Consider the following 22,415-nt stretch of genomic DNA (forward strand, 5'->3'; position numbering starts at 1 on the left):
AGTTGAACAAATTGAGTTAACTTCTACCTGAACTGAGCTAAAATTCTTCAAGTTCCACTATATTCGTGCGAATAGCTCTGAACACGAAAAGAGAAGGAACCTTTGTATGGGAGTATCGATACAAAATATCCAGAAAAGTGTTACAGGGTATTTGTATATTATAAACTACTCTTGATTTGTGTACAGTATGCCCGTGGCTCGCGTAAATACCTTTGAAACTCCATCCCGGATTACCGCAAAATATAAAAATACCAACTGAATTGCTTATGGGATTCAGAAACGCTCTTCACGTATACAGTTCTTAGATTATATCTATTTCAAATAGCTTTTATTTATTTTTAGCAATCGAATAATGAGTTTTAGTTTAAAAATATGTTTGAATTCGATTCCATGAATTTATAATGTAATTGCAGCCCTGAAGGAATGCCAACTTATTTTTTGACTGAAAATCTATATTTAAGGCAAGTTGGCGGGGCCACTACAATGTTATTGAATATTTGTTATTTTTTATTATTATTTAAATCAATTTAAACGGTTAATAAAAGCATGGCACTATCTGTCTTGATCTATATACAATGCAATTGAATAACTAACAATAAGCCAAATAAATTGCGACAATCTAAACCACCACCAAGCCCCGCCTAAAAGAAAAATAGCGGATCGTGTGAGAGCAAGAGAGGAAAACGGTATTTGTGGCGCTCTTTCTCTCCGTCCTCTCTGTGGCCCCAACTAGGGGCCCCACACTCATTGTCGTCGTAGTTTTGGAGCCAAGTGAATCTGTCGACTACTGCCGCTCTGGGAGTCCCGTTCCGTCTGCAGCAGCGTCAGGTTTGAAAGATTCGTTCGTCGCCGCCTTCCATCGCGTACACACTCGTCGCCTACGTCTACGTGCCATTTGTTTTTCGAAAAATCTGCATAAATTCGACGCGTCCGTCTGAAACTGCATAAAAATAGCAGAAGCCAGCAAGGCGAAAATATATTTCGGCTTAACAAGTGTGTGGCGCGCGATTGGCTCGTTTATTGTTAATACAGCAGAAACAGGAAATCTGCTGTCGTCGTCGTCGTCGTTGTTGGGTGTTCACTGTGCATTTAAAGTTATCATTTTTAACGTGTGTGCCCGGCCGCTGGTGTGCCAATAGTAGGAAATTCTCTAGCCAGGCCAGTGCATATAAATATATCTAAAATCCATCTAATTATAAATTTAAAAAAAAATCCCATCAACTCTATCACACACTGAATGTCCGAGAATAAAGGCATCATGCTGGCCAAATCTGTTCAAAAACACGCTGGACGTGCCAAGGAGAAGGTGAGTGCAAAGAAATGGCCCTTTGGGGGGCAGCTCACAGCTGCAGATGCAGTTGCAATTGCAGTTGCAGGTGGCATACGGCGCACCAATGCCCACGCATGGGGGTGGGTGGGGGGTTAGGTAGCACTCGCATTTGGCCACGCCTACACGCAACTGCTGTTCCTCACCCCCGCGTGTTATCCTCGTCATATTTACTACATTCCAGCCAAAGCTAAAGCCATGTCCCTGCCCCAGTTCCTAGCTGGGTCAACAACACACACACACAGGCGTGCAGCAGGCAGGGCTTCTCCATCGATTTCCAGTCATTCCATTCAGATCTCTGCCAAAAGAAATTAGGCAAAAACCTCTACAAGGCGGGGGGGAAATACCTTCTATTAGTAGTGGGAACTGCAGAGGGAGCTTTCACTGTAGCTGGCAGCGGGGAGAATCATCAGACACCTGTCGTGGGACCCAGTCCAATCTGTTTAATATCCGATTCCAGTTTTCTGATTTCTGATTTTCATCTTAAGTACTCCCTTCCAATCCAATCCAATCCCATCGAATCCATTCATGAGGTGCGATTGTTGCGCGGTTACTTTACTGATTTTCTGCCTGTGGACTTGGACTCTGTTTCATCTTGCCCGCAAGATGCGTACAAGTGAAAGTTTTTGTAGTTTTTGTTATTATTATATTCGTTTCGTGGAGGTTCGGTTCGGTTGGGTTCGAACCAGCGAAATGTCAATAAAAAGTGGAGGAAAACCAGAGGAGACAGAGCCCAAACAATGTGTAAAAGCTGACCCACTCGATGGGTTTTGTGCCAAACAAGTTTAGATGCCAGCTCCAGCCCCAGCCCCAGCCCCGGCTTCAGCGCATTCCACACTACCACAGCGGCTGCCAGAGTCCAGAGATGTTCGAGCTGGTTGGTGTTGGGGTTTTTGGGTCTGGTGTTTGAGGTCTGAAAAATGTTGTAATCTAGCGGTGAGAAATGCTGCTGCTCTACGCTACGGATGTGTCTGTGCGAGATGCTGGCATTTAGAGTGGATGGGATGGGATCTTCAAAGTTCGTTGATATTTCCTCTGCTTCTTCTGTGTGCTTTTTGTTGTTATTGTTGTTGTTGTTGTTGTTGTTGTTGGGATGCGATCTATTGCGATGGATGGCTCGTGTTGGTCATTAAACTTGGAACCGAAACATTCCCCAGCTAAATGTCATCTAGAGAATAGAGATATTTTTAAAGTAACCGATTTAGATTTCTCTCTCTCCCTCTTTGTCTCTGTTTCTCGTTGTTTCTCCTTATTGCAAATTGATTGCAATCGATGAAATTCACTTGCTGATATTCTCTGCACATTTTCTTTTAGTAAAATTTCATAATTTACGCTCAAATGGGAAATTATTTTTATAACAAATCCCGTTCTTGTTCTCTGGGCTGCTGCTGCTGCTGCTCTATTATTTCGCATGGTGTGTGCTCAATTTTCGGAAAATTTCATGTGCTGTGTGATTTTTCACATCGAGATGAGCACGAAAATTGTTTTAGAGAAAACTTGTCAAGCACACACACACACACACACACACACACAAACACACTTAGAGATGGCGATGCCTAGATAGATATTTATTTGAGGTGCGTTTGGATGCCATGCCTCAACAACTGTTGGCTTTTCCCCCGGCATCAGCATCAGCACCAGCACCAGCACAGTCACCATCCCAGCCGCGTGAAAATGTCGCTTTTCCTCCTGGCAGTCAATCTTTAAATAGACGCGACGCACTCTTTTACTCTGTGTGTGTGTTGGCTTTTGTTTTATAACTCTATGCATACTTTTCTTTAGTTTTTCTATTTTGCAAAAAAACAAGAGACAAATACAACACAACATTTCGCCCGCACTGCTTCTCTAGCTTCAGCCATTAGCTCGCTCTTTGGCTATTTTTAAGCGGCGGTGGCACCGCACGGAACAGCTGCCAAAAATTGCTCTTTCGTTCTCAGTTCCCCCCCATCCCTTTCCTCTGCATCTAAATATCTAGCCGAATGTCTCAACGATTGACATTTTATTGGCATCTTCGATCCGAACCGAACGGATCCCCATGCAGAAACTCAAACTTGCCTCTTGCTTGTTGAACTTCTCTTCTTGTGGCATTCCCCACTAAATGTCATTTGTTTTCCTTCGCCTGCTTTATTTATACACAGATTTCAATGCGAATTTCGTTGTTAACTTGCAATTAGTGGAATTCTTGCAGATAAATATAGAATTTGGGCCATAAAAGAGTAGTTGTAGCTGTTGTTGTCTCCTTTCTAAACATCTAAATATCGTTATTAATTGTTAAATAAAAGCAACTGCAGTTTGTGCAAGCAATTTACAAGCAGTTGTCTGCGAAATCAGTGCATTAATCCTGAAAGAAGTAGAGCAAGCTGTTCGTATGCGACAGCAAGGGAACTGCTTGGTGTGGTCATTGCTAATAAATGTGCCTGTATTAAGCAGTAAATTAATCCTTAAAGCAGTATAATTTTCCTCACTAACGATTATAAATAATAAGCAGTTTATTTACTCTGTTTTTGTTTATTCCTCGTAATTGTGTATTTTAAAACCGTGCAATAATACGTCCGTGCTGCGTAACTCTAAACCGCAAAGATTCGCAGGAAAATAATCAAACTTGACCAGACAATACTCGGAAATATTCGTATTTTGCGGCAGACTTCAAGAGGGCAATGCAACAAAAACGAAATAAAAAAAAAAACTCGCACACACCTGACACTGCATTTTGAGTGTGCGCGGAGAGACGTTCTAATGTTTCAGATAAACAATATGTGAACCGGAGCTGGAGCTGGTTGCTGGTGGCTGGTGCTGGGGCGCGAATAATTATCAGTACGGTCTACGCCCCGCCACTGAGCCACTCCGAAAAGGGGGGCGTGCAGCACAGACAGATCGCTTACTAAGCTTTATTCAATCGAGCAGAGAGCAGACGACGCAATGCAAGCGGCAAAAAGAGACATACATACACAGAGATACAGCTATACTCGTAGTATAATAATGTGATTGTGAAATCAATTCAAAAGCTTATTTAAAAAAAAAAAAAAAAAAAAAAGTGTTCAATTATTGAAATTACCAAGAGGCAGACTGCGAAAGTGAAGAGCGAGGCAATATGTCTTTTATGTCACTTTTGATTGTATAACAATTGGAATTACTTCACTTTAGCTCGAGATATTGCTTCATTAATGCACAATTGTCCAGATAGAGCAAAGAGAGAGAGAGAGCAATGAGAGAGAGAATGGATGACACTCCATTGGGTGTGAAGTTCAAGTGTTCGTCTGGAAAATGAATCCCAGCGCAGCTTCTTGACCCTCTCTCACCTTTTGCCAAGTTCTGATATATTTTGTAGGCTCTCTTAGCACCAAAATACAAAACAAAAAATAACAAAACACACACGTAGAAAGGAAAGCAAACTTTTGGAAAATTTGTGAGTGTTGTGCGTGCGAGTGTGTGTGTGTGTGTGTGTTTGTGTCTATGAGGCGCGTGAAAATGCGCAAGGTCAATTACTGTGTCGATGTCGATGACTAGAGTCCAAACGAACGCACATCGAAAACACTTCTACCAATATAATGGAACGTATAGGTAATTTTTTTTTTTTATTAGCTCACTCACTCGACACATTCGTAGTCGGGGGCACACGATTTGCTAATCAGAATTTGAACAAAAACATTCACACGCCGAATGCGAATGGGAATGGGAATGAATGGGATTCACCTTGTGGAATCAAGCGCAGGAGATTATTCGGAGTGTGCTAAGGTACTCCCATAAAACCTATACCTGCGACTCTTGAGTAAGTTTGTAAACTTATGAATTGCAAGTGTTTATGTACAATATTGTTTACTATTGTTTGGGGATATATGTATGTATGTATACATATACTTTGTAGCTGAAGAAAACTTCGAGAGAGATTCCAGCGAGATGTTTAGGAAATCCCCCGAGCAATACCTAGAAGCATCTCACACATTTTGAGGTTTGCTTGTTGGCTAGTGGATTATTCACTCTGATATTCTGTGTTGATTATTCATGAATATGCTGGCGCTGTGACTTTTATTCATATGAGAAGTGAATAAGACGAATATGCGGCTCTTTTCTAGCTGAATAATCGGAATCTGGGCGAATCTGGGTGTTTGCATGCACCTGTTTTGGTTGCACTGGTGTCGGATCCACTTGAGTGCCTGAGACATGAGCTTCGCATCGCATCGCATCTCCGGCCGGGGTAACAGTGTGTCTGTCATGGGTGCAACGTTTCGGTGCAAGTATCAGATTCGTGGCGTTGCCTGCATGCGGAAGTAATGCCGGGCGGGAAAAGAGAAAACTCGGCCAGAACAAAAGATGCAGTCCCCAGTCGCAGTGCAGTCCCAGTCGCAGTCGCAGTCCCAGTCCCGAACAGATCCGAAAACAGATCCCCAAACAGATACAGAGGACTGCACACGCGATCTGTTGTTGTTGTTCTACTTTGAACTGCAGCAACAACAAAATGACGCCACTCTCGGGGGCATGAGCACACCCTGTCCTCTGTCCCCTGTCCCCTGTCCCCTGTGCCTGTTCCGTGCGAAAGTGTTGCCTTTTTTTTTTTATTATTACTGTTGTTTTAGGTAGATAGAAAACAGGTTTCGCGCTTAAACTGCGCTTCAGCTTACGCAAGCAGTAAATTATAATTTATGCATATAATATTTAAATTTAGATACTCGTTTAAATGGAAATGCAGCCAGGCAGCCACCCTCCAGCTAATTGAGTCGCTGGAAAACTTTCTTTTACTCAAACTTCCACCAAAAACAAAGCTAAAAGGCAGCCGAATGTTACGCAAATATTGATGCATTTTTAGATGAATTATTCCGTTTTCATTTACATCATTTTGGGTGTGTCGCATCCACAGTTGGCAAACGGGAAGGAATATCTTTTGGTCCATGTACCAAACAATAAAATTTATGTGCAAGATCCGTGTATGCCCCATCTTTGTGCCCTCTAAACTTGAACAGAACTGGCAACTTAATTGGCACAAACTTTTGCCATAGAGTGCCATAGAAAGTGTATCTACAGATTCGTTTGCTGGAGCTGACTGGCGTCTCCATCTTTTATTTGGTGCATTCTGATTAAACTGTGCGCTGGTTACGCTCCTATGTATTAGTATAGGAATTAGCATAGTTTAAAATTTGCATCCGATGCGACGGGTGAGGCATGGGCGGTGGGGTGGGCGCTATGGCTATGGCACCTGCAGCACATTTCATCTTTCTGCCAGCAGCCGTACTCGTGCAATTGTGCCGCTTGTTTGGCAACCTTCGCGTTTTTTTTTTGTGGCTCGATGCTGCCTGCTGCCTGCTGCTGTTGTTGCCCAATCAGGGACAATTGTTGGATGCCCCATACTGCACCGCCACACTGCACCCTCCGTTACCTCTGCCACCCGCTGTAAAGCCTCAAAGCCTCAAAGCCTCAAATGCATTCGCAGATGATTTCCCTCCACTTATATCGAGGTTATGAACAATTTTCCCTGAGCTCCGCTCTGCTCTGCTCTGCTCTGGCACCGCTTTATGCAATGCACAGAGGGTGAGAGGTACAGGCAAGGGTTGACGGTGGAGGGGGGGGAAAGTAGTTAATTTCAATGAGATTTACACGCCACAAAAAAGGGGGCCAGAGGTAAGACCTATCTCTGTTTGACTGTTTTCAATGTCAGTTGCATAATTTGTGCACCGCCGCGCCGCTCGCTCAAGTGGTTTCTGTGGTTACTGTGTGGCGGAGGCCTTCCATCTTAAATGCTGTGCAATTTGTCGGAATCTTTAATCTCTGAAGATTGTACGCCATTTCGGGGCAATTGATTGTGCATTAGGCGCAGCAATTCGCATGAAAATAGCCGCGAGATCAGCAAATGAAATTGCAGCCAAACATAAATGAAATAATTGAGCCCATTGGTGGTGTGCTAATGGAATCCACCTCGAAATGTATCCAATAATCCAGCGAAGAGACTCGAGTCATGCACACTGCATGTATTTTGTTTTCTTGGATTCTCGGGCATTCTCTTTTGCACTTTTCGCTTGTGCAATGGGGGCAATCCAATGGTAATCTCGTGCGTTTCTGACGTTTCCACATCTTGTCTCGCATTCTGGTTTAGTTTGTGTCAGGTGCAGTTTCCTCTGAAACCCTCAATGGATTTGCCAATTGGCTGCAAACCGTTTCGAGCCTCAATCAACTGGAAAATTTCGATGTTATTCGTTTTGTAAATATGTATTTTGCCGTAATGTGATTTATTTTTTCAGTCCATGGGCAGCTGGCGGCGTGCATTTGCAATTAAAAGCAGTTCACTGACTCGCGCATACTCGTATTTGCCATTGCGAAATCGAGCAAAAGCTGCAGATGCGAGATGCGAGATGCGAGTGGAGTGCTGCAGAGCTGCGCACAAATATTGTCAATCTCCAGCGATGCGTGTTCCCCTTCTCTTCTGGGATTGGAAATGGGGCGGGAAATAATTTTATACACAGAAAATAAAGCGAGTTTCCATGTTTCGACGACCCTACGGATGGCTAATTTTAGGCTGTGCCAACATGACGTATACGTTATATTTCAATTTGATTGCGGAACCCGAAATAAAAACTAAAAACAAAAAACAAAAAACAAAAAAAACTCATTCCCTTATCATTGAGATTTGCTTATTACTGTATAAAGAATTCATTCCGACTGATAAGCATTCCGTCCACATTCCGTCTTTGGTTCCCTGTAATGGAATATGGCAAGCCCCCGCCCCCTACCACTACCACTACCTCTACCTCTACCCCGTCTCTCATTATCACACCACTCCAATTGGAGCAACGGGGGAATAGAAAGGGAACGGACGGGTGTGGCTTAACCGTGACCATGTTATGCAATGAACCATTATCATATCTGATTAGCCAAACGCGATTCTGATAAGCTGCCAAAAAATGGGAATAAAGCTATTAAGGCGATATATATTTGAGCAGTGGACAGGTTCTTGCTACCATCGCTGCCACATGGATGCACGACTCGACCAACACAAGCGAATGCTGCAAAAGAGAATCAATCTGTTCGCTGCTAAGGGCAAAGGGCCTACCCCACGGCTGAAATAGACCAACAGTAACCAATGATTTAAATGTGTGATGAATTGTGGAGTTTCCAGTGGGTTTTTCGTTTTTCCACTGCTCTTGACCCATTTTCCATGGCCGAGTGGTTTTTTTTTTTTTTTGGCTGAGATTCGTTAACGATCTGTTTGATGATGGGCCAACGTGCGGCCTGGACATTATTACATTCGTCACGTGCCAATAATTACAGTGTTTTCAGCTCTTGATGCTCGTACATACATACTCGTATGTATTTGTTTTTATTTGGTTATCTGTGGTCTATAGTTTTCCATGCAAATCACGTGCCCCCGCCTGTCCTGTCTCTGGGTCTTCAATCTTTGTTGAATGATCTCTGATAAGTGGCAAACACTTGAATGAGTTCACTTTGCGCTTCAATGCTAAACAGATACAGATACAGATACAGAGACTGATGTAGAGACAGATACTATTGTAACTACAGACGGCGTAGATACTTTGGCTAGTGCTAAGTATGAGCTCATGACTTGACCGCATTCACAAATATAATTTGACTTACGAGAACATTTTCCACTGCCCATACAGCCGATTCTGTATGCATAATTTCTCAATAGCTTGTGATTGATTAGCATGGACACAATAATACAAATGCCCCACAGACTTTATATAACCCACAGACAAAAACTATCTGCCCCGCCAAAGTTGAAGGCAAACGAATGGTCTTCGAGAGCGGCATCTATTCAAGATACATTCTTTTGTTTGGTCTAAATAATCAGTTGTAGAGTTCTCTGAGAAATGATTTATTCCGTCTAGAATGTAGTTAGCATCGCGAAATTCATTTACTTAATGTACATCCAAATACACACCAGATACTAGATATATGTATGTATAGTATATCTCCATTATTCCATGCGCAAAAACTAAACTTTGGAAGACGTGATCCGCTCAATGAGAAATTCCCCTCGTCTGGTCAAAAGCTAAAGCGATGAAAAAAATTCTCAAAATTACATAAGCAGATAATAAGCCACACAGATACTCACACACACAGAGACACACACACACAGCCATATCCACAACAAAAAACGCTTAAAAACAATTCACAGCAACAACAACGAAAAAAAAAACAAAACAAAATTAAATAAAAAACCTGTCGCCATGCAATAATCTGAAAAGCTGCTGAGGCGACAACAATAGTTAGGTTCGTTTGGGCTTTCGTCTGGAGCTAGACAAGAGCATCTACGAGATACACAACTGGACAGAGACGGAGACAGAGCCGCAGATATACGAGTATATCTGACGCCAGATGCGTGCTCAGCGGAAGCTCTTTTTGTTTTCAGTAATATTTTGGATACTTAATAAAATAAATAAAAGAACAACCTGTGTGCACCGAGATCACACTCTTCAATGAATCCGGTCATCTCTGGCAGAAGGAACCGTCTCTTTTGCTTCATTATGAAGCAGATATATTTTGAATTAGAATCAACACAGCCTTCTTCCCTCTATATCTTGGATTTGCCCAGATTCCACAGAGAATTTTCTGCATCTTTCATGATTTTCTAAAATATATTTCGGCCTGCACATGGGGCTAATACAATTGGCCCTTTTTCTGCTGTTGGTTTGATTGCATTTGTTGACTGTCTATGGAAGCCATTTCCATTTCGATTCGTATTTGTATTCCGCTTGCAATTTGCTTTGGAATGTTTTCTGTTTTCTGTTTTCTATTTATTCCTACGAGAGTAAATGTTTTGGCTGGGGTTCAGCGAAAATGTTTTTCCATTCAATGGCCAAAACGAAAGTGCCAGCGGATGGGACTGGGGCTGGGACTGGGACTGGGACTGCGGCGTCTCTCTGGACGAACCCGACGAATGCAATTAGCATAAAATGTTCAATTTGAGTGCCATTTACATGCAGCCATTCGATGCATCAAAAAATATACATCTCAAATGGTGCTCCGATAGGAGTATCCATTCGGATGAGAAATGTTTATCAATCAGCGGATAGGAAAGAATTCCGTAAACCGGTTTTATTTTCGGTATTGATTTCTCTGCCCGACTGAGACTTCGGACTCGGCGCTGGCTTTCGGCTAGAATCTAGCGAAAATTTGGAATGTGCTAATTGATGGATGGGTTAGCCTTTCACATGACTGGGGATAGGCTGCTGTAAAAACATCCAAGATATGTATGTTTGATGTATTTACTAGATATGCATGTGTAGGATAAATATTTATTTTTCTATGGCTACCATCTTCGTTTTCTTCTACTTAGTTTGCTGCATGTCTGATACGAACTTTCTACAAACGAGTTTCACTTTCCACTCGAAGAAAGCAGCCAAAAGGCAGCCCACAAAATAGAAGGAGAAGTGGAAGGCGAAGGCGAAGGCGAAGAAGGAGAGAAGTAGGAAGAGACCTGAAAAGAGATTATGCAAAATGGTGGCGGGTAGGGTAGGGGGAATGATATTAATATATCGCTTATCGATCTCTTACGCAATCCAAATAACCGATTGAAATGGAATTCGATTTATTGCATTTCAATTTCCATTTCCATTTCAACTTCAGTTCAAAACTGACTCCAACAGTCTCTTGAAATGATTATTAATGACAATTAACATAACGATATGTGAGAGATCTATACCATGGCCTGTTGCTGTTGCTCTGTTGCTGTTTCCATAGCTATTGCTGTCACATGACACTTGACTGTAGGTGGGGTCTCTCTCTCTCTCTCTCTATATGTCTCCATCTCTCTGCTGCTGGGGTTTCTGTGGGTTTCGGAGTCTGTGGGCAAGGTGTCGAACCGGTTTGTTGGCTTCACAGCAATGATAATTTCTTGCTGTCAGCATCAGCATCAGCATCATGATCGACTCAATGGGCACCCACCGGCTAAGAGCAAAACAGGGCAACAAGTTGGGGGTAATAACAACAATAATAATAATAATAATAATAATAATGCAAAGAAAAATGTACTTTTGTGGTAATATGTTAGGCTGCACACAGGCATAGATACACGTGTGCATAGATACAGATACAGCTACAGATGCACAGATACTTATAAGTACACTGTGCAGAGCGAGAGAGAGAGAGAGAGAGAGAGAGGTGTCTGCCTGCTGGCCACGGCTTGGCCCGGCCCGGCCCGGACCGAACCGGACCGGCTAAAAAGTCTGTTGCCCCTCCTGCCCGCCCTTCTATTCCCCTGCCCCTCCCTTCATCGTCTTACCAGTCTGTGTCATGGCACATTTCCACATTTCTCTCTGGCACTCTCTCTCTATCTCTAGCGGCCGCGGGGGCTAGCGCATTATTCATGCCAATTTCTACAAGTTTTTCTCTTGTGATTTTTTTTTCTAATTTATTTTTCATTGTCTGTTGTATTTGTTCTTGGTATAAGTGGACAATGTACAAAGATGTGTACATATGTATGTATGCATGTCTATGTAGTAGTATGTGTATCTATGTAGTATATTGTACATATGACTGCGGATGTATTCAGAGATATTTGTACCCTTTTCTGTGGCTTTTCTTCCCCAGCTTCCACTCCACAGAAAGAGGGAATATTGAATAAAGAAAAGACTGAAAAGCAGGAGGAAGAGCCTCTGCAGTGTCTGAAAGAATGAATGAACCCGAATGAATCAATGAAGAAATGATGAAATGAGGATAGCAATCAGCAGAGTCACGGAATGAATAGCGTAGAGAAATAATCTACAGATAAAAAAAATGTTGCAAAAAATCAAAGAATGTGAATGAGAATTGAGTGATGCTATGAATGAATGAATGAAGGTATAACCGATTGAAAAACTTTGCAAATAAAAGTTGAATGATTAAGAGGTATTCCCCAGTTCGAGCTGTGGCATTGCGACTTGTTGCACGTTGCACATTGCACATGATTTTTCTGATTCTCTTGCAACTTGCTGCCTGCCTGCCTGCCTGCTTGCCACTGTGCTGTGTGCTTGTGTTGCATTCTTTGCAAAACTGGGCCAACGTCTGCTTATGGCCAAAAGCCCCCCTCCCCCCCACTACCCACTACCCCCCACTCTCCTGTAGTCCCTCCCCCCCCTACTTAGTGCACTTTTTATTTGCACTTGGCTGAACGTTCCGCCGTTTCATTTCATTAGATTGCTGTCGATGTGGATGTGAATGTCGATTCCATTCCCCCCCGCCCCGACTGAGTGCAGAATGGAGTTTGCTTCTCCATTCTGTAGCGTTCGAATCCCATCCAAATTCGTTCCGTTGCACAGAGACATCGCTGTGCGATGTTGTCATCGATCCAGCCAACCCACATCCTACGTCCATTGCTGCAGTATAACCAAAATCAGAGATTTTTCCACTCTTGCCGAGGTCGTTCCGCCACCGACCGACCTGTGGCAAGACTGGTGCCAGCGAAGAGACCAAAAGTTTAGCCCACGTTTAGCCACAGGCAGGCACTGGGAGGGGCGGGGCGGGGCTTGCGGTGGGGCCAACTCAATCAAATCTTTTGGTATAAATTGATGACTTTTCCAACCTTCTCTGGTTTGACATTTCCCCATCAACAAAAACAAAGTCGGATCCCCTCTCTGGACAGGCCTCTACGCACATGCCGTATGCGTGGTTAGAGATCTGTGAATACTAAAAGTATGTGGAATATATGTATACATATTATATATAGATCTATGAGTTTTGGCAAGAGAATGCCCAGCAATATAGAGAGAGAGAGAGCAATAGAGAGAGAGATGGAGATGGGGATGGGGATGGGGAAGAGCAACAACGTCAGTTTTTAAATAAATGACAAAATATGCAAAAGGCAGACAGAGACATTCGTTCTACATATACAAACACACCTTGTCTCCTCGTTTGCCCTCTCTTTATATACATATCTAATATATGTAGATATAGAATTCGGTGACGCAAACTGCGACAGACATTACACATGGGGCGGGCGAATTGCCCCAAAAAAAGTGAGAAGAAATACCAAAACGGAAGTGGTCGGTCGGACAACGCACTGTGTCCTTGTGGTAGCAGCCGTAGCCTTTTTCTTTGCGCTCCTCTGATTAGATTCCCCCCGCCTTGGCAACAACCACGAATATTCCATATCTGTGGGGTATCCAGCAAATGATGATAACTTTTGATATGATAATACTCGTATGGCCTTTGCATTGAACGGATCATTGGATAACCCACACACACACCCACACCCACACCCACAAGGGAGTCGTCTCTCGTTTCCACTTCCACTCACACAGTTCAGTTACAGAGATCGAACCAACTAAGGAAGTGAAGTAAATAAAAGCCTTAACCAGAGATCGCAGACGAAAGACGAGAGACCGTTTGGTTTCAGTTACGAAAATGGTCATTAAAATGTCTTGAGACGGCAACAAGTTTGTTGCTTCAGCCCATAGTCATAGCCATAGCCACAGGTATAGCTACAGGTGTGTGCGTGTGCGTGTGTGTGTGTGTTGGCCATAAAAGGTTCATTCGGGTGGAGCTGCACTTGCTTGAAATACTCTTGGGCAGCAGAGGAGAACTTTAACTGGTTCATCAGGCAGAGCAGAGGAGAGCCAAGCGGCATTAGAACTGCAAGCAGTGCAAGAACTGTGATGAAAGTAGTTCATTAGACAAGCAGTATAATAAGTGCAAGCAGTCGTGGAATATGTTATGGAAACTGTACCTAAATGGGTACATTTTGAACATTTGAACCCTTCAGCTTTGATTCTGACTTTCATGCATATCATTTTTTCAAGCGTCTGCCAGTTTTACTAAACCCCTATTTCCTCCAATGTAATTGAAAATGAAAATTTTGTTAGATAAGATACGTGCGGTTAGGGCATTCCATGGTCTTCGGGCATACAAACATAAGTGTGAATGTATTTATTCCCATCTTGGCCAATTCCGTATGCGTGCCACATGGTGCGACTCATTTGACAATCAGTCATACCGCATAACGGGGCTCAAACGAGTGGAGTGGCCAACAAACCGAAATTACCTCCCTCCCTCCCTGCCAGAGGAAGTTCCCTCCGTGTGGCAAAAAAAACTTCCGAGTGTTTTGTGGCTTGCTGCGATTTCGTATAAAACGAACGAGTACTCGAATATAGTCTCTACAGAGTACGATATGGGAAGTAGCTTATTATCTATGTCTCCCGCTCTCTCTCTCTCTCTCTCTCTCTCTCTGTCTCTTTCTGCTGATGAGCGTTGCGCCAAATTCAATTAGCCAACTGTGTTATCTGTGCGGGGCCAGCTTAGATAGGGCGGGCCTGTTGCTCTGGCCGCAAATATTTGGCCACATTTGTTGGATCTTCGCAAATAGAGCAGTTTCTGTGGCTGCTTATCGCTCGGGTATCTCATTTGGTTATTCATTGCGTATACGCACAGATGGCCAGGCGTGACAATGTACCCATCTCTCTTTCTCTCTTTTCTCTCACTCCCTCTCCCTCTGTGTCTGTGTCTGTGTCTGTTGCTGGCAGCGTGGGCGAGATGCTGTAATGACAGACAAAACTGTTACAAGGCTGTGTCAACTTCTATAGGCATTCCATTGCCCCAGCTCTTGCTGGGCCCCCACCCCCTCCGCTACCCCCAATTTGTTTCTGTTTTCACACAGTTTTCCGTTCTGGTTTTTTTTTTTGTTCGTTGTGTTTTTTAATTGCTCGTCGAAAAGCCATTAACGGGTTGCCATACCATGGATAAGTGCCACAAATTGACCGGAGGCTGCCAGTCCGGAGAGTTCAGGCGAAACTACACTCAAAAGTAGGTTCTTAACCCAAATGGCGTTGACAGGCAGCATTCGCACAGACTTTGACCACATTTAAGCCAGATGCTTAGATGGGCCGAGCGGATCTGCAGGTGCCAACAGATTTAGCGAATTTTCTATATTTTCTCAGAACCCCCAAAGAGCCAGAGCTTGAGCCTTTGCCCAATAATTTAGACAGAGGAAATTGGCATAGAAATTTGACTGCTTATCTGGACTGCTTTTCTACCGGTACAGTAAACTGCTTGATAAGTTTGCTTCGAGGAAAAGCCTTTTAAATCGAATCTAAGAGTTTGGCCGCGCCTCTATTCACTTTCGAAATTTGGTAATTCTGTAATTCTGAAATTCTTCTCACAAAAATCTCTTTTCTTGTTATCCCTCGCTACAGATTCTACAAAACTTGGGAAAAGTGGATCGGACTGCAGACGAAATCTTCGACGATCACTTGAACAACTTCAATCGCCAACAAACGAGTGCCAACAGATTACAGAAGGAATTCAACAATTATATAAGATGTGTTCGCGGTAAGACACATCCCATTGGACACACAGACTCTGTGTTTTTTCATATACAATCTTGTATCTTGTATCTTATCTATTGCGACAGCTGCACAAACCGCCTCCAAGTCCCTGATGGATGCCGTGTGCGAGATCTACGAGCCACAGTGGAGCGGCTACGAAGCCCTGCAAGCACAGACAGGCGCCTCGGAGAGCTTGTGGGCGGACTTTGCACATAAACTGGGGGACCAAGTGCTCATACCACTCAATACATACACCGGACAGTTTCCCGAAATGAAGGTAAAGCCCCGCAGGAACTTTTCTCAACTTTAATGATCATAATATGTACATTGCGTTCGTTGCAGAAAAAAGTTGAGAAGCGCAACCGAAAGCTGATTGACTACGATGGCCAGCGCCATTCGTTCCAAAATCTCCAGGCCAATGCCAACAAACGCAAAGACGACGTCAAGGTGGGTAGAGGCCGATCCTCGTCCAGTGCGTGATCTTTGCTAAAATTCTGTTCATTAGCTGACCAAGGGACGCGAACAGCTGGAGGAGGCCCGACGCACCTACGAGATCCTCAATACGGAACTGCACGACGAGCTGCCTGCCCTGTACGACTCGCGAATACTGTTTCTGGTGACCAACTTGCAGACGCTCTTTGCCACCGAGCAGGTCTTCCACAACGAAACGTCCAAGGTGCGTCCCAGAGCCACATAAAATACCCATAAAAATACTTTAATCTGTGTGTGTGTGTGTGTGTGTGTGTGTGTTTTAACTCTACAGATATACTCGGAACTGGAGGCGATTGTTGACAAACTGGCCACAGAATCGCAGCGCGGCTCTAACACGCTGCGCAAACAAACAAGTAAGTTGTACCCCATGTACCGCCCCATTGCTGGCTGGCTGACTGTTGTCTGATTCGTTAACTCCTTAACTCACACAGGCAATGCCATCAAGACGTCGAGTCCAGTGCAGTCGCCGGTGAACAAGCTGAACAATGCCAGCATCAACAGCACCAACTACCAGAATCAAATTACCACCAATGGGGGCTCCAGTCTGGCGAACAGCCGTAAGTCCACACCCCCCACCCCCCCACCTCGAGGGGTGTTCTCCCACTCCCGCTCTGTCTCTATGTCTATCCCCCTGATCCTTAATTATTCTCTGTTACTTATTGAATTATGTTTGTTTCTTTGCTTTCCACTTTTACTTTTACTTTTACTTTACCCTTTTCGTTATTCTTTTTCCTTTTGCTGAAACGAACAAATAATTATTATAAATTGCTCGAAACTGTACAACAACAAATCTCATTGCATTAAAGTTGAACTTTAAACAGAGCTCAATATCATACACAACATATAGAACGAATATCTGTATACCCTACCCCGCACTGTATCTAAATATGTCCATGAATGATGATTTCGCAGTAGTTTTTGGCAATTTATAAGATTAATTTGTTTAGACTTTGTTTCAAATTGATTGGCAACTAATTCGGTTAACTTTTTCGTTGAGTTTTAAACTAAAAAAAAAAAACCTTTTGGCATTGCGAGAACATTCCATTTGTAGACGATCTCGCGATTGTAAATACAAACAAAATTGTTGGCAACGGCGGCCTGGGCTAGACCTAATCTATCTATACCATATACATATAAATACTATACCCTTAAGGTGCCCCAATCTCCCCCCCCAATGGATCCGAGAGCAGAATAATGATGGTATATGATAGTACATATGTATGTACATATGTATGGATGTTTATGTGGACTGGCCCAGGCTGCGGACTGTGGTCAAATGGAATGCTTGTTGCATGTTCTTGTCGAAATGGAGCTCTCCTTTAACGCCCTTTAACCTGCATGTCCTGAGTTATATTTGATTTATTTTCTCTCTTTTTATTTGATCTTTTGTTTGGAATGATGCTCTCCTCTCTCTAACCACAAAAAAAAAAAACAAAAATACCACACCAACTGAATGAAATAATACAATCGAATCGAATGCATTCAAAATACAAAAATCAATTCAACAACAACAACAACATCAAACGTGTAAAAATCCAACCAAAATGAAACCACACACACACACAAAACACGATAAATATAAACTATACAAATGTAGCAACCTCCACGAGCTCGTCCCAGCAAGAGCCGAGATTTGATTCCATTTCTTCAACGCCAGAACCAACGCCGGAGTCGCCGTCGCCGCCGCCAAATTTAAAGCAGCGCAACAGCAGCAGCAGTCCAGTGCCAAGCAGTCCTACGCCTGCGGATGCAGTGAATGGTTTGACCACCACAAGCAGCGCCCAAGCAGTGGACACGGCCGAGCTTAGCAGTCCGAATGCCAACACAAAGATCACAACAACCACACAGACAACGACAGTGACAAAGACGGAGCAGAAAACAGCAGCAGCAGCAGAAGAGGGAGCAGCAGCAGCAGAAGCAGCATCACCCCTCCAGGTGAACGGTAATGGAAACAACAACAATCAATCCCCGGCCAGCAGTGCCAGTGCACAGGCAAAGGAAAAGGAAAGCAACAGCAGTGCCAGTGCCAGTGCCAGTGGCGGTGCCGGCAAACATCCCAAAGAGCTGCCCACAACAACAACGAATGCCGAAGCAGCGGCCGAAGCGGCAGCCAATAACGGCAACTCAATCGAGGAGCACAACAAGAAGAAATTAGGTAATGCAACAGCGATGGGCGTCACCACAACAACCACTACTACTACCACCAAGCACTTAGTTACATCAACAGATACAGATACAGAAACAGATAAAGATAAAGATACAGATACTCATACAGTTACAAATACAAGTACAAGTAGAGGCAGCAATCAGATCAGTAGGCAATTAGTTGATAGACAAACCGTTAATAATGCTAATAAGAATCCGTTCGAAGAGGACGATGAGCGTATCTACGAGGTGCCCAATGGTAAGTAAACCTCAATACGAGTCCACTGGGTCCACTGTCTCTCTAGCTCCTAGCTCTCTCTATCTCTTAATCTCTCTGTGTAAATCTTGTCACTATCTCTCTGCATCCCCCCCACTTATAAGTACGATTTACGCCGTGTCGTCTGGTCAGTGAACTAACTGGGATATGCTGCCCAAGCTAAGGCTGCTCAGGCTTAGACTCATGCTCAGACTCGGGCCTGTCTAATTTTGTTGTCAACTAAAGCAGTAGAGTTGCCCGTTGATCGGAGCACTTTGTATTGTATTTTAATGTTTGGTGTGTGGCATGCTGCAAGGGGCATCCCCACTCTAGCAGGCTCTATCGAACCACTCATCTGGCATTGTTGACATTGGCGGTCATCTCTGTTCTCATCCCTCCTCGGCTTGCAAATTTATCTCTGCTCTCATTTTGGGTTTAGTTTTAATGTCGTATTAATTGGGCGAAATGGAGTAAGCTACGCTACTGGTTTCAGGTGTCCTTCAGCACGTATGTAGGCTATTCTTATTATTATTATTATTATTGGTTTATCAAGGTCCACCCACACCCACCAGCCACCAGCCACCATCCACACTCGATTCACGATCACCCGTCCATCATACAATCCATTAATCGCTTGCACGTACGCTGCTTCAATCGTTGGTTCATCCCGCGCTGATCCCCCCCTCCCCTGAACACTAACTCCACGAGGAATACTAACCACGTTTGGCCAAGTTTGCTCCTTTGTTGTTGTTCCGCTGCGTGCGTTTGTCTACTAAACAGAGCTACCGTATGCTATGCCACCATTATTCATGTACACTGATGTGACGTGTGTCTTTTGCGGGATGTACTTGAGCATGGATGCTGAACCGAAAACACTCTGCTCTTTCCACACAGATGCCAACACGGCTGACCTACCGGCCGGCGTGCTCTACCGGGTGAAGGCCACCTACGGCTACGTGAAGGAGGATGTGGACGAGCTGAGCTTTGAGATCGGGGACACCATTCGCGTGATCGAGTACGATGATCCCGAGGATCAGGTAAAGTTAATGCAGTTGAACTGCCTTCTCGTCTCGTCTCGTCCTGTCATGTCCTTCAGCTAGTTGCCCCCTCCCCGCTTGTGGCAGATGGATACACTTCTTGTCTTTATTGATTGCAGTTTTTTCTTGCCAATTTACAGGAGGAGGGCTGGCTAATGGGTCAGAAGGAAGGCACCAGCGAGAAGGGACTCTTCCCCGCCAACTTTACGCGCCCCATCTGAGCGGAGGTGGACGCGCGGAGCCGCAGCTGAGAACCAATCCACCAAAACAGCCACACAAACAGCAGTCTCCACCCCACCCAACACTTTGTTATACCATAATAATTATCTACAAAACGGAAATCCCAATCCAAACTTTCGGCCAAACTTTCTTTGTAAGCGCTGCGTCAGTTTTTGTCCCATTATTAAAAAATTCTTGTTCTGTGGAAACGCATTCTTTCGATTAGCAATCCTTCGATTGTTAGATTAGAGCAGTGCTTCCAGTTATTATTAATTATTATTGTTAAAGAGAACACCACACAAAGGGAAATCGAAGCATAAACAACACACACACACACAGACACACACTTTGAGGATGTTTCAAATTTTATTTTCTAGTTTTAAGTCTCGGCAAAGCAAATCAACGTATAAATACATACATACATACATACATACATACATATATTATTTGTTAAAACTACTATTGTGCTCATAATTAATGCGAACAAAATGTGTATTATGTTAAAGGCAAACAAACAAACAAACAAACCCACACACAAATTCAACGCATATCACTCGAAAGCAAAGAGTAATTGTTAAACAAAAATTAAGAAACAAAAGAAGCATGAAGGAAGAAGGAAGAAGGAAAAGGAGGATAACGGATAACCTTAACCTGAACATTTTGTATGTGTATTTTGCAAATATGTAGTACGAGTTTTTTATAGTCAATTGTGTGTAGCGTATCTGGAGTGAACGGCCAGGCCAGTAAAAGGAAATTCACATCGGGTGCCTCCAGGATTTTGATTTGGAAATGAAAATTGTTTTCAAATAATAAATTGTAATTGTATTGTTTCTTAATTATTTTTTTTGTTAAACCAACTCGAACTAGCGCCAGCTTTATAACACGAGAACAATCCAATAGTCACTAACAGATCGATTCGAGGTTTTATTTTACTTTAATTGATTGTAAATCGAATGAATTGTTTGACCCGAACCGAAATAATTGTTTAAATTGTGCACACTGTAAAGTTATTATTTAAATTTTATTTAATTAATTTAAACACTTATTTATCGCATGAATATATTGAACAAATGATAATAATTTACAGCAATGCAAATAAAACATAGATTAAACGAAGTATTTGAATTTGCTCGTGGGCGGGTAATACAATACGCTACTTACACTGGTCATCCATTTGATGATAAGACGCTTTGCAGCACTGGGGGCTAGTCTTTATTTTGCTATATCATCTGCCCCATCTCTGGCCACACTGGACGCTTATACACGTAGATAACGATAAAAATACCATAAATAAATTAATACCATTTCAGTTTCGAGAAACACCACTTAAATACCATTAATTTAAAAAAATAATTTCCAGATTTTTTTTAATTTCAACAAATAAGTTATATAATTCATATTACAACATATTTCTTATTTTATCTATTGTTTCCTTTATTTAAATTACTTCACAAACTTAAAATACGGTAGTTCAAAGTAGTTTACTGTTTTACAAGCCTTGCTTTTGCTCTCAAAAAGCCGGCACTTTAACATTTGATAGGGTTCTTAGTCTTCTCTGTACTTCTGCTTGTTCAATTTTCATGGTGAAAGAATACAATGCGTGACGATAAAAATATACCATGTATACCAGTATATACCATGATAAAATAAAATACTTCTGGCAAATTTGGCATTAAAAAATACCATAAAGTATTTAAAGTACCATAAACGGTCACGCTGATCCCTAGTTTGCGTGTGGATTTCGTGGAAAAAGTGTAAATACTTGAGAAAATTCAAGAAAAACAAGCGAAAAAAGTTACTGCGGGTCGTGCGTCAACGTTAGCGAACAATGCAAAATCAAATATGTTGTGAGTTTCGCCAAAAATCCGTGGACACACCGACAGCCAGCCACCAGCAATCGAATCGTATCCTGGTCTCCAGTCCTCGACACCTATAATTCCCAGTCGGCCCCAAAAAACAACCCAAAATCGATTGTGAAGTGCGCTTTCAGATGAAATGCATGTGCAATGGCCTGAGCAAACGCCTAGTAAAAGTAATGTTAAACAATTGTTGAGCGAATTGAGCAATTTTCGCGTTGCTTTTCCACCAAAATTTTTTCATGTTCGTTTTTGGCCTCGCCCGTCGTCGTCGCTCTGTGTGTATTCGTTTCGCCGATAAAGCAGTTCGCCGCTCCAAGGAGTGCGAGTGAAACAGATATAGCGGTGACAACACTGCAGTGCACTGCTTGTCAGCAGAAAACACCATCGCCACAAAAAAAAGAAACGAAAAATGTTGCAAAAACTCTGTCGTGGGGGTGGTGATGGGCGATAATTGAACGTTTTCGAGTGTTTATACGAGAATTTAAAGGAAAAATATAGAAGACACGTAAATGAATAGCACTATATGAAACGCGGCTCGAAACGGCGGGTCTGAAAAAATTTCAGCCCCTGCTGCCTGACATGAGTTCCGTTCCTTGTGGGTGTCGATAAGGCAGGGTAGGGCATGATACGATTGTGGGTGGCGCTGATGGGTGGGAGGTCGAACGTCCAGCTCTCGGTTGTGTTTACTTTAACCAATATGATACGACGATTGGTATTCGGATTGGCAATGCATTCTAATAATTTCTGCTCTGTTCTTACTCTCTTTCGTTTCGTTTCTCTCTCTCTCACTCTCACACTTACTCTTATTCCACCTGCAGTTCCACTGCATACAGA

The 22,415-nt window shown here is 43.0% G+C and overlaps 1 protein-coding gene across 4 annotated transcripts; it reads left to right on the forward strand.

Moving 5' to 3' along the window:
• Positions 1–581: 581 nt before the first annotated feature.
• Positions 582–20,838, forward strand: LOC111077667 (myc box-dependent-interacting protein 1). 4 transcript variants are annotated; one of them, XM_041594414.1, is made up of 10 exons: positions 582–1,306; positions 15,442–15,577; positions 15,660–15,850; positions 15,916–16,020; positions 16,079–16,249; positions 16,337–16,418; positions 16,497–16,622; positions 17,663–18,469; positions 19,361–19,503; positions 19,644–20,838. In XM_041594414.1, exons 1-10 carry the CDS (start codon positions 1,238–1,240, stop codon positions 19,722–19,724), a joined length of 1,911 nt encoding a protein of 636 aa, XP_041450348.1. In that variant the 5' UTR covers positions 582–1,237; the 3' UTR covers positions 19,725–20,838. The 4 variants fall into 4 exon arrangements, with proteins under 4 accessions (XP_041450348.1, XP_041450350.1, XP_041450349.1 ...); XM_041594416.1 differs by having other exon boundaries at positions 592–1,306; positions 17,723–18,220; XM_041594415.1 differs by having other exon boundaries at positions 593–1,306; positions 17,663–18,220.
• Positions 20,839–22,415: the final 1,577 nt, after the last annotated feature.

This window comes from Drosophila obscura, unplaced genomic scaffold (assembly GCF_018151105.1).
Source record: "Drosophila obscura isolate BZ-5 IFL unplaced genomic scaffold, ASM1815110v1 contig_25, whole genome shotgun sequence".
Lineage (NCBI taxonomy): Eukaryota > Metazoa > Arthropoda > Insecta > Diptera > Drosophilidae > Drosophila > Drosophila obscura.

What these genes read in the sequence shown, in the direction of transcription:
- LOC111077667 (XM_041594414.1), top strand. Translation starts at nt 1,238, where the DNA reads ATGTCCGAGAATAAAGGCATCATGCTGGCCAAATCTGTTCAAAAACAC. An exon ending in CTGGACGTGCCAAGGAGAAG is followed by an intron (nt 1,307 to 15,441) that starts GTGAGTGCAAAG and finishes CCCTCGCTACAG; the next exon opens with ATTCTACAAAACTTGGGAAA. An exon ending in ACGATGATCCCGAGGATCAG is followed by an intron (nt 19,504 to 19,643) that starts GTAAAGTTAATG and finishes GCCAATTTACAG; the next exon opens with GAGGAGGGCTGGCTAATGGG.